This window comes from Electrophorus electricus, chromosome 12 (assembly GCF_013358815.1).
Source record: "Electrophorus electricus isolate fEleEle1 chromosome 12, fEleEle1.pri, whole genome shotgun sequence".
Taxonomy (NCBI): Eukaryota; Metazoa; Chordata; class Actinopteri; order Gymnotiformes; family Gymnotidae; genus Electrophorus; species Electrophorus electricus.
The window spans coordinates 6,182,177-6,194,712 of NC_049546.1; the positions used below are offsets into that span (position 1 = coordinate 6,182,177).

General features: G+C 40.0%; 1 protein-coding gene across 2 annotated transcripts in view; it reads right to left on the reverse strand.

Moving 5' to 3' along the window:
- Positions 1-3,077: 3,077 nt before the first annotated feature.
- arap3 (ArfGAP with RhoGAP domain, ankyrin repeat and PH domain 3) overlaps positions 3,078-12,536 on the reverse strand; it is a 21,801-nt gene continuing 12,342 nt past the window's right edge. For both annotated transcript variants that reach the window (XM_027003597.2, XM_027003593.2), the window contains 22 exons: positions 12,140-12,322; positions 11,581-11,722; positions 11,197-11,301; positions 10,727-10,880; positions 10,536-10,638; positions 10,245-10,443; positions 10,035-10,098; positions 9,413-9,576; positions 8,938-9,150; positions 8,726-8,831; positions 8,469-8,616; positions 8,166-8,234; positions 8,001-8,075; positions 7,646-7,763; positions 7,267-7,395; positions 6,980-7,116; positions 6,779-6,861; positions 6,651-6,686; positions 6,464-6,527; positions 6,224-6,367; positions 6,074-6,112; positions 3,078-5,216 (listed from right to left, as the gene is read on the reverse strand). In XM_027003597.2, coding sequence (XP_026859398.2) covers positions 4,788-5,216; positions 6,074-6,112; positions 6,224-6,367; positions 6,464-6,527; positions 6,651-6,686; positions 6,779-6,861; positions 6,980-7,116; positions 7,267-7,395; positions 7,646-7,763; positions 8,001-8,075; positions 8,166-8,234; positions 8,469-8,616; positions 8,726-8,831; positions 8,938-9,150; positions 9,413-9,576; positions 10,035-10,098; positions 10,245-10,443; positions 10,536-10,638; positions 10,727-10,880; positions 11,197-11,301; positions 11,581-11,722; positions 12,140-12,322 — 2,904 coding nt within the window. In that variant the 3' untranslated portion in view covers positions 3,078-4,787. The remainder of the gene's footprint in view (positions 5,217-6,073; positions 6,113-6,223; positions 6,368-6,463; positions 6,528-6,650; positions 6,687-6,778; positions 6,862-6,979; positions 7,117-7,266; positions 7,396-7,645; positions 7,764-8,000; positions 8,076-8,165; positions 8,235-8,468; positions 8,617-8,725; positions 8,832-8,937; positions 9,151-9,412; positions 9,577-10,034; positions 10,099-10,244; positions 10,444-10,535; positions 10,639-10,726; positions 10,881-11,196; positions 11,302-11,580; positions 11,723-12,139; positions 12,323-12,536) is intronic.

The following is a 12,536-nucleotide window of genomic DNA, read 5'->3' on the forward strand; positions in this document are numbered from 1 at the left end:
AGTAAATTTCAGAATGTTTGTGTAGGAATTCCCTATAGCACCTTCCAGAGAACATATAACTAACAGGATTAAAGGACACAAGAGAAGATTGGGGACTATTTGATCCCCAATTGGGGATTATTTGGGGACTATTTGATCATATGAGGTACAGTCATTCATCAAAGTACCTTTGTTTTACGATGGTGACATTTTTACTAAAACCAATCAAACTCCTCAATCTCAGGTCAGATTAAGAGTATTACGGGTTTAGTTTGTGGCCATCCAATTGAGTTACTAATTGCCAAGCCAAAGGACAGCTATAATGGAGGCTATCTGAGAGGTTCCCTTGTCTTTGAAGAAATGCTACTCAGACAAAAGTCCCAATTACTTCCAATTGTCATGGGGCTTGGAAAGAGGCAGTGCCTCTTCAAGATTGAAACGAGATCCTGTTTGGTGCTAATCCTGTGGTTTCATCACCTTTTTCGTAGCTCATGTCTCCCTTTTGGATAAGGCATCCCAAGTGTGAGGCTTATTCCCGAAATACAGTCAAATGGGTGTGGAGTCCCCTTCGGCTACTCACTAAAGGAGTCTGCTTTCAAAGAGACACCAGCGGATCCTTTTGAAGAGTGTGCAGCCAATTCACAGAGTGCTGAAGTTACTCATCCATGTATTCAGTGAAGCCTTTCAGAGCAAGGGTGCTCATACACAGACAGACTTAACAAGTGTTTGTTCACAAAAGGGTGCCTGGCATGAGAACTCCAGTTTGTGTGTGTCATCACTTGACAACTGTCTATCATCTCAACATTTGCCTTTGTTAAGGGTATCAGAGTCAGGAGAGGAAGCCCTTGCGAAAATGTGACTTGCGATAGTTTTGATTATTCTGTTCCCTTTTAATATCATTGCAGGCTTGCAGGCCTCTGGGTTGGCAACTGCAATATGATGGACTTGTAGCAATGTGTCAAAACGTCCACATCATAAATAGGACAAGTTCACATGCCATACAACAAAGCCTGCACAGAATCTGCATCCCTGAGCTTGCAAGTTTAAAGTTCAGGACAGACCAATGTAGATTTAGACTTACAGAGGACAAGCACTCACTAGGGAACACTTAGGCTCAGTGTTCATCACAACTTGCCCACTAACTCATGATTTAGAGCCGTTTCGCCCTTGTTCTCAGTGAGCGAGTACCACCCTGAGGATATTTTTCCTGCTGCCTTTGGTGGAGCTGATGGTTCTTATAATTGTTCACTGGCGTGAATCAGCCATCACAAAACACTGGAGCGCATTGAGAGCCCTGGCAGAGGGCAGCAAGGAGGTGATGAAGTGGCAGTGAGAATGAACTTAATCCCCTAAGCTCTTGTTGGGGCTTGTCTTTGCTCTCTGCCTCCTTCCCCAGAAAAGACCCCAACCTCACAAAGCGACTCAAACAAGAGCCCCCAGTTAGAATCTGCTGCAACCTCCCAGAAAGAAAGGAAAGGGAGAAGAGGGTTGTCATGCTGCCCGTGTAAAGGGAGCTAGCAGTGGCTGCTTCCTTTATGTTGGGATGGAATAAGGAGAGGATAACGTTGGAAAAACGGACAAAATCAGCAATATTTACATCCATGGTCAAAATAAAAAGCTTTAATATTGCAAGACAGTTAATGAACCAATGAAAGGCATCCATTGAGGCAGGTTTGTACTAGTATGGTCACATGAAAACGTCATATCTGCCACAATAAGAATGCAAATGAAATGTACAAATTATACAATTTGATTTACTGAGCTATAATTATTTACTGAACTATTTTGTGTTTCTTGAATAGTTTCTCTTTACTGAACATATTAAAATATAAAAGAAACATACAGCACTACATTTTAATGTAAAAATTATTAATTGTGAGATAATTGACCACTTCTACCTTTAAATGGAAAGCATCAGTCTGGTATATTGGTAACTGAGAATTATTAGTCTTTATTTTGAATTAGGACAATGATCGATGTTTAAATTAAGGTGCTAAACTAAAACAGAACATGTGTGAGTGCTTTTACCTGAAGGGAGAGTTTCACTCAAAGAATAGGAATCACTTTAGTCTGAAGCTACTTTGAAGGTGTCCAGTTAAAAGCTAGGATAATGAGATTACTCAAAGTTAAATCTCCCCAGAAGACACTTTTGATTGACTGATCCTCTGTATTTCTGGAAAATTCCTGTTCTCATCCCAAGTAATAATCCTCTTTCGCCAAGACATTTCTCTTTGAAAATGGGCTCTGCTAACATAGTCAGTTCCAGCACATCTTTTGTTGTTTTCCTGGATTGTGTAGAACACCTATTATTATTTCTTGGCTATTTAGCTTAATATAAAACTTAATATAACTTAATATAAAACAATACTGGCACAGTAATGATAGTAATGGTATATGAGTTTAAATTGATTCAAAAAGAGACTGAAGTTATAAAATTACTATTAAAAGTACAAAATTAGCAAAAGGAAAATTATATACAATAAAAGCACAATTACTTAATGGCCAAGTTGACAATAGATGCCTAGTGTTGAACCTGGTATCTTTGCATAGAGCTTAATAACTCTTGTTTAACATTTACACAGACTTCAAATAATTATTTAACTATAAATGTGTGCTATTTATATTTCCTTAAAACAAATGGGTAACAAAGTAAAAAAATCAGCAGAAAAAGCACTGAGTGCGACCTGTTGCTGAAAAGTGAAAACTCAAATGGTTCTACATAGCTTAGTTTCCTGTTTTATGTTTGTGATAAGTCATATAGTTGCAACTGATAAGTTCCCATGTTGTAACTGACAAACAAGAATAAAAAATTATTTTAATTTGAAATATAAAATATTTTCTCTGGTCTCAGTTGTTTCTGAAACTCTAATAATAATAATTATATATATATATATATATATATATATATATATATATATATATATATATATATATATATATATATATATATACACACACACACACACACACACACACACACACACACACACACTTAATTATAAGTAAGTGTAAATATAATTAGGTGCCAGTATATCCTGATGCACTGCATTATTACAGTGATTAATGTATTATATCTTTGAATATACCACAGAAACAAATTAAAAGTACATTCTTTACTTAACACAGCATGCATTAAAAGTACAGAGGCCTTGTTTCATGGAACAGAGTCTATTTTTGCAAACAGCCTTATATTTAAACATACTCTTTAATTCTAAGTAATACCTTTGGCAAAATCAAAACACTTTGCAATCAGTAGGTTACTAGTGAGTAACTCAACCTTTATAGTTTATGCCTGCTTTTCTATCATTGGTCTTAACACATATCTTGACACCACTCATCTTAACAAATCAAATTTGGTTTTGGCACATACAACACTAATCACTAACAAACCTGCACATTGTTATGCCACATAGCAAAAACAAAGGTCTAACAGTGAAATTTGCATTTCAGGCAAAGGACCAATAGGGGCAGCACTTACAATGACTCACAATATAAAAATAACATCAGAGAAGAATGTTGCATTCATAATATTACACATAAGCATACATTACATATATTTAATCAGTAGCCTGTAGGGTGCTCTACAAGGGTTCAGTAAGTGTAAGATTACGTGGAATGCAATATTACAAGATTGTCAAGTATTTATATTTTGGATCTACACTGCCCTCTGTTGTTCAAAGTCAAGCTGGAAAAAATTCCTAGCTGTTCATACAGTGTATCAACTTTAAGGCCTTCACAGTATGTCTTAACGCTGATCAATGGTGGACAGAGTATAAATAAATTAATAAATATAACAAATTGTACTTGCGAAACTTGTGAAAGTCCCAGAACTCCCATTTTTCTGGGAAAAAATATTTTACACGTGTTCAAATTTTCTATGGTGCAGTTTAACTCAAAGCCACTTTGGATAATGAAACATCTTCAAAATGATACCATAAGTTCAGTCACCTTGACTTACTACTACAAGCCAACTCAATGACCTGTATGACTGAACCACGCATTATACATATTCACTATTTTGTTATTCAAGTTAAACTGAGTAAATACTATTGAGTAAATACTTGTCATGCTAGTTGTTGCTACGCCTGATGGATTTATTGTGGACTTATTTTTTATTTATGAAAGTCCAACATTATAAAAATGTATTGTTCTCTGTACATGGTTAGAAGGCACTGTGCTGGTAAATCCATTTTGCTTTCAAAACTTAACCATTCAGAACTAACCAAAGTGAGATGACATCTAGTGTCAGTTTAGACCAACTCAACCACGCAACTGCCCTTTAACAGGATTAACAAGAATTTTGCTAAAAACTGAGGTTTTGTTAGCAAAAGCAAAGAATATACATTATAATATTATATTTCAGTTATATACAGAGCACTTAACAGAGATGTATATATTAAAAAATGGTTAGTACTTTAGAACTAGCATTCAGTATTTTTCCTTAATTTGTCTCAACTTTATAACACTGGCAAACGTAATGTATTTTAATGACTTCATTACACAACAAATCAGCAACAGCTGCACTCAACTTCTTAGCAGAAAAAAATACTTTGAATATAGCTGCACATTCAGACTGCAGGATAGAGTTAGGGAGCCTTTTCTGATTTTGATTTTTTGGCATTTAACTGATTCTTTTAACCAAAGCGACTGACAACAATTTGAGCACTTGAAGGTTAAGGGTCTTGCTCAGGGGCCTAACAGAGACAACTTGGCAATGATGGGGCTTGAACTGGCAACCTTCTGATTTACTAGTCAAGTACCTTAACCACTGAGCTACCACTGCCAGCTCGTACTGACTACTGGCCATCTTAGGTCAGGTTCTCAGTTTTGTGCTGTTCCTCTTCCTCTTGTTTACTGAACACAGTGGAGAGTTCCTGCAGCAGCAGCTCTTGGGAAGGGCTGCAGGATGTTGGCTGGTCCTGCCCACCCTGGCAATGCACAAAGCAGTGGGATTCTTCCTGCATCAGTGTGTCCAGAGAGCCACCAGGGGTTAGGAGGCCCTCTTCCTCAAAAGAGCACACCGGGTTTGAGCTGATGACGCGGTCCAAGGAGCTGGCCTTCCTCTGGCCTAGACTCACGGGACACGGCGGCACCTCCAGGGTCTCAGTGTGGGCACTGGACCGGAAGCTCGTCTCCAGGGACTTCAGCACCTGCAGGCCGAAGTCACCCACCTCCTCGTAGAGGGGCTCGGGGCTCTCCTGTCGCTCCTCCACCGAGTCCTGCTGCAGCTTCATGGGCTACCAGGGGCAACAGAGCCAAGGTACGGAGTGAATGTGGATTCACAATAACAGTTTTAATTTAGGTTTAGTGAGAATAGCAGTTACTACACATGTGCATATTACAAAACGTAAGCAAGGATAAAAACAATCCTTTTTTAAAAGTGAATATTCCAAGTCAATTTCAGTAAGAACTGGATATCTTACAGATTATCTACAATTATGTGAGTTTGTATTAGGTCATTCACAGAGGGAATTCAGCCTTCAACAGAATTGTAATGACTATAACTGCCTTCCTCCTGTGAGTTTATTCCATTGTTTTAGTATCACAGTGACAACCTCAAGATAATTATCCAATACACTGGAGACAAAAGAAAAAAGGCAGCAATTTGCTTGCAAATGTTTTAAGCTCATGATCACCAGAGGCTACACTATCCACACCCACCTCCCCACCCCACCCCAAAACACCAGAGCTGAGCAGAGGTCCCAGCCTGTGCTCAAGGCTATGACCACAGAACAATGCAGTGGAACATTTCTTCCACCCCACACATCCTGTTGTCTCCACTTCAGACATTCAGGTCAACATCCTGATGGTGTTGTACCAGGAAACCTCAGCTTCCAACAGGAACGGGAGGGACGAGAAAATTAAAGAGGAGATGGAAGTTGAATGCATTAGTGACGACTCAAAAATGATGTTTGAGCCATGTCTATAGTATAAGAGATAAGTGTGGATGAGGCAACATAATGACATACCACACAACCAACTTTCACTTTCACCAAATGTCTCAAAAGCACAAAGTAAAGAAGCACTAAGTTGACTAAACTGGAGTAGTGTGTCAGAATGCATGTAAACAGCATAATCAAAGATGCATACTTACAAAGTACATTGAAAGTGTTCTCCTATCATGAAGCTTCCTCTGCAGAAACACAAAGTCAAAGCAATTTATAAGTCATAAGGGCTCATAAGTGTTGCACATGTTTAGCCACTAGAGGGCGCTACAGCAGCAGACAGAGGTGGTGTGTAATACCAGGGTTTTGTTTGCTGAAAGCATAGTGGAGTTGGTGTTGCTCTCCTCTCCTCTGATGGGCACTAAAGGCATGGTGCCAAACCTCTGCTTGGAGATGTCTGAGGAAGAGTGGCGTCTCATCACAGGAGGCCGCAAGTCATCATTCTGAGAAACAAATCAAACAACTACTGTACAGCTTCAAATTACCAAAGCGTTTTTGATCTCGAAAATGACATGTAAGGACAGGAAGATGTCATATACCTGTGCTTTTAGCAGATTTGTCATCCAGTCCCAAAGCTCTGTTTCACTGGAGCAACTAAGGTACCTTTCATAGTTAGAAAATGTATTATTAACCATAATGCAACCAAACTCATAAGTACCCTCAAAAAGGCTGTAGCAAATAGTAAGTATATGACCAGCATAGTTGAAACCCAAAGAGAACACTTACATCTGATGTTTGTCTAACATCACAGTGAAACCCCATCTGCAATTGGACACGAGTATTTAATAAAAACATCAAAGAATGCTTTTATTACATTATAAATATACAAACAAACCAAAAAAATGCCATCTTACTTTGTTGGTGCTTTTAACTTCTTTCTTATTCCAATGTAAATTTTCATGGTTTTCAGTAGCCACTCCTTTTCTGGTTTGATGCTCTGCAACAAGTGAAGGATACAGAAGGCAAATCAGTATGTTCTGTTTTCAGTGTTCCAAATTTCTCCAGCTTGGTCTAATTATTCGGAACGTGGGGAAGCTGTTGAGTGAGGGACACACTTTCTTATCCTTCATTAGAAGCAATTTGTGGTCACGAATTTGGAATCCACGCTCCTGGAACTTGGTCCCTTGCAGAAGTTTGGGTGGCTCCTCTCGGCACTTCAGAACTCCAAACTTCACAATCTCACTTTTGTAAGCTGTGGCCCACAGAGCAAAAACAGAAAATACAATTCCACATATGTACAATTTATATCCTTGTAGTGATCCTGTTTCAGACAAAGATATTATTTAAGAGCATTCTTTGTAAGCAAGTAGTGTGTTAATAATACACTGTCCTGTGCAATCACCTGTGAAGATATCTATCACATCTCGTCTGGGCACCTTCTTTACTAGCAAGTATGCAGAACTAGGATCAGCCATCTTGCACCACTGCAGGGCTTGTTCCAGAACCTTCTCTTTTGGGTGCAGAGGCCGCTCTATTAAAATCCATTCAACAAAGCTTTTTGTTCATAGCAGTTATAATTAAATACAGTGTGATAAAATAGTACAACAAACAAACAAAAAAAGCTCTAATGTAACATTCTATATTAAATTGTGTGGTTTAGTATCATGCTATAATTCTTTATTAAGATTTATTAAGATTTAGTACTAGTTCACTGTAGCTGGATTGTGGTGTTTGAGGTCCACGAGCCCCTTTGCCTGAGCAACTGGTATGATTCTATTTACCAAGCTCTCCATCTTCAATGGCTTCAAAGGTCATCCAAACATCTTTCTCGCCTGCAGGGACATTTCTCATGTACAGCACCTGGTTAGTCAACTCTTCAGCGCACATAGTGGGAGAGACCTTCAGAGAAGCAAATCATTAAAAACACACTTGGCAGAAACAAAGACTGTAACATTACAGGAACTCGAGGTGGACGTAGCTGGTATGGTGGTAAATACACGCCACCATGCGGGGCTAATGTGAAACTGCATGTTTTACGCACAATTTAGGAATCTATGCAAACATTTGTGAAGTACATCATTATTTTGCTAATGATGGAATATTGGAATGTTGCATATTAAGTAAATGTGCACTTACTTTTAGAGTGATGCAGCAATCTGGTGTTTTTTCCTCCAGATAAACCTCAATTATCAAATCTCCTGCCTGAGAGAGCTGGGCCCAGTAAAGAAATGACAATATAAGGCCAAGCCTACTAGAGCTAATTCATTATTTTTACTTCGTCAGTGGGTGTGTCCATCATACCTGTGTGTCTTTCCAGGTCGTGATAAGACTGATCTCGAGTTCAATTTGGGTTTGGTGCTCTTCATCAATCTTCAGGACAAATTGAAATAACCAATGAGGTAAATAAATATGAAGTAATGCATATAATACATCAGTATCAAAGTACATACAGTACTTTGATGTTAATGATTACATGATGTTGCTTTTAATCCAATACAATTCTGGTTCACTATTAAACCAAAAAAATAGTAATTGTAAATTACATTACATTCCCATTATATTTAAGTGGCATCATAGCATAGTGCTCCGAGTTCCTTTACTCACATCGAAGACGTAGAGGTAGTTGTCAATAAGGTCCTCTACAATCTTTACTTCATGTTCCCCTTTCCCATCTGTCTGGAAGAGGCTGGGTGCAAACAGCAGCGACAGGTTCTTCGTGCACATCTGGTTCAGGTCGGCACACTTTTGTACCCTGTCAGAAACAGAGGGAGAGAGAGAGAGCGAGCAAAGTTAACACACTATTGTCTGTCAGAACGAGCACATCTTAAGTCTGCATCAGAAATGTATATGCCTTTGCCAACCTGTACAGGTGACTGATGAGAGCAGCCAAAGTAGTCCGGTTGACCCGCGGCAAACCACGGATGAGTTCCTTATATCTGTCCAACCTCTGTGTCTTATTAGTAATCTCTGCAGTGTGAGAAGGTGGAGAGAAATTGATCAGTGTGCACCAAAACAAACTTTGCATCAGGCAGGCTAATATAATAAAAGTATGAGCTCGATAAACTGCACTGACTAGCAGCCTCCTTCCAGTAAGTGTGGAGGTCAGCCATGAATATGGGGTCATCAATCTCGCGGAAGAACCTCTTCAGCACATCAGTCACATCTTCGATGAAGTTGTCCCCAATGCGGAGCTTGACGTTACGGGCATCCTTCCGGAACTCCTCCATCAGGAGCTTAATTCTGGACTTGGCCCCATTTTTCCTGTAGATCCCTTCATGACCTAGGCCTTGGAACATAAGGCAATCATAGCTCCTTCAGCCACATGTCTGTAGACATTTATGCATAAGGATCTGATGAAGGCCTGCTTTTACTGCCATGGAAAAGACAGAGCAAACCACCAGGTACACAAGAGTATACAAACCCTGCTTGAGCTAGGCACTGAAGGCTTGCACTTAGCATTGGTTTATTTAAACAGATGATTTTAATTACATCTGATGAAAGAATGCGGTCTGTGTTGAGTCCTCTCAGTAGTGTGTGTGAGTTCTCACCATACTGGGTGATGAATGCGATGCAGCTGTCCACGATGATAGGGATGTCATTCCTGCTGAGCTGCTGGTCTTTTAGTGTGTTGCCTCTCCCCCCTGCTGCCTTCTGGATGTCGGTGTACCACAGGGAGAAATCTGTTCGGCCCATGCCCTGCAGGTGCAGAGTCCTAGGGACACATACCAGCACACCCACCATATTATCAACTTTTATTTTAGTAGACCAAATAAATCCCAAAACCTAAAACCTAACAGGAGTTTAAAACTCCTCTATAAATCTGTACCACCACATGACAGTTCTTTTCTGTAAAGCCAGTGAGCACAATTCGTTGGATCTTAACATAATCATGAGGTATTAGTGTTTACACAGAGTAGTGTTTAAAGGGCTACCAAGAAATTATAAGTTGTTAACATAAGTAGTGTTTAATTGCACGCAAAACCTTAGAGAACATAAATAAACACTAACATAGATAAACACTAACATAGATAAACACTAATGAAGTAAAATACTAAGGCAGCCAAACCTCAATACAATATATAGTAAAAATAATTTTATTTTGTTTGGCTAAATGTTACTAAGACATTTGCAAAGTACTGTACATTCATGTCTCCCAATGTAAAACCTCACCTTCCTTTCTCGACCAGAACCAGAATGTCCCTTTTCTCATGGTTGTCCATCTCAGACACCATACCTTGACCATTTAAGAGAAATCAGACAAAAAGTAGTCCATGTAAACCAAGACAACACATGAACCTCAAAGACCTTGGGCTATGGGAAACATTGCTTCACAGCACCTGCGGTGTACCCTCCTAGCAAAGCTGTAGCAGAAACACTCACTCAGCTCTTGCAGGCGCTTAAGGTTGATGATGTCCTCGGCAGCACCATCGTTCCTGGGGCAGATGAACAAGTTGGATTTCTGCAGGACGAAGAAGCCCTCCTTCCACTGCTGTGGGTCCAGCATGGCTTTATAGCGTAGCATTCCCACACGCTCAAACTCCCGTGTCAGCAAACAGTGACAGCTCAGAGGGGTGGTAGCCTGGGGACAGCAGCATAAAGGCGCAGCTCTTCAGACACGCACAGGCAACTCTCCACACGTACAGACTATGCTTTGGTCTGTTTATTTCTTACCTTTCCAATGGCTCTTGCCCAACTGTGCAGCGCATCCGGTGTCTCTAGGCCAAACTGGATAAGCTTTTCAGACGTTAGGTAGAGTTCAAATGTATATCGAAACCTGAAAGCATTATGGAAAAAAAAGTCAATTAATTTCCATGAACACTGCATATGATTCAAGTACCATCCAACCTAATAACAAAACAAACCTGTCAATAAAGCCATTGTTGTTGCATGAATCAGGCCTGCTAACTCCTAAACAGATTATATCTTTTACATCAATCTTCATACTGGGCTCGTGGCACCTCTCAGACTCATAAAACAGGAGAGACTTCTCGATTGAACACCAAAACTTCTGAAAATCTGGAGGGACAAAAAAACAAAACAAAACAAAACAGGAGGTGACAGGCATGAAAATAGTGAAAGTAAATTATCTGCTAAAACTAAACCATGTGAATGTGATAATATAACTTTGGATAGACCATGCCCAGTATGTTATAACTACATTTAGCTGCCTGTAACAGTTAAAAATATTGTTCAGAAAAGTGTCCCTAATACATTGAAACATGCGTGTCAGTGTAGTTGGTATTGAAAGGCCCTTTATTCTGCTGTCTTCTGAAGACGTACATTCTCCTGCTGAACTCCTGCCAAGGGTTGTGCTTGCCACACTGTCGCCTACCTTCTCTGGTTCTGCGGGATAAAGTGCCTTTGTTCATGGAGCTTGATTTGTAGAGGTATCCAGAATACAGGACGGGCTGCATGATCTCATCATACACGCTGGAATCTGCAACCAAACAGAACTGAATGCACCACAACAGCTTATTCTGCCCCCTCCCAAAAACTGCATTAACTGCCTATTCTGCACTTCAATATAGGCATGCATAAAATCACAGACTAGCAGAAGGTTAGCTGCATTTCAAAATGGAACATGTGGTGTCTGTAAAGCTACACAGCTATGAGTGGAAGAGGTTTTGTGGCTGGTGCTGTTGCCGCCGCTGCTGTGTGTGTGTGTGTGTGTGTGAGAGAGAGAGAGAGAAAGAGAGAGACTGGAAGCCCTCAGCACCTGAGGTCTGGGTGTAATTGTAATGGAGAGACAGGTGCTTCTCATGTCCATTAGAGTCTGAGATTCGAGCTGCTTCCGCCTCAGCGAAAATCTGAGTCACTGTTTTCAGGAGGTTCTGTTCCGTCACTGCCATGCACAGAACCTGCAATAGAGCACACACATACACGCACACACAGACACACATTCAAATGTTGGACGAACACATGTTCAGCCACGGGACTTTCAAAGCCCAGTCATTCATTCAGTAAATCCTTTTATTACTGGTTTGAATTCACAGTTCAGAGAACATTCATCGTTTTTCCTCAGGAAAAACACCAGTCTTAACCTGCAGCTGTAAATATGAGAGATTGCTACAGCAACATTAAAAGCACAATACCTGACCCTTGTTGCCAGACTGCTGGCTTTACTCTTTTATGATCAGACTATTTTAAGCAAGGAGGGTCTCAACACATCAGTGTGGACTGAAATCATCTTTATTTGTGAAGTTATAACAAGGAAGCAGTCCAATGCGGGTGCAATCTTTATGGATTCATTATTTGCAAAGAGCTTTTATGTTTACCTTAAGTAACTCTTCCTGGGAGCTGAAGCTGGGGTGAGGATGGCGGTAACGCCCTTCTTTGTATTTCTGGATAATGAATTCTCTCCGTTGTTCCGGGGAGGCATCACAGTCCAGCTCATCAGCCAGCGGTAGTCTAGCTGCCCAGAACTCATTTGCTCTGTCATTACCCAGCATTATGAAGAGCTAAAAACACATGCAAACACATACACAAACCTCATTGCAGGGCTCCAGGCATGCACACAGAGTATATGTACTAATATACATCACATAAATACTCAATTTCCCTTAATTAATTAGTGTTCATTTAAACTGAATTAAATCAATTTAGTCTATAATGAGAATGCTAGTTGGTCATTGTGAGCATAGCCCTGCCCAGGCTTTACAAGTTAATGTCATT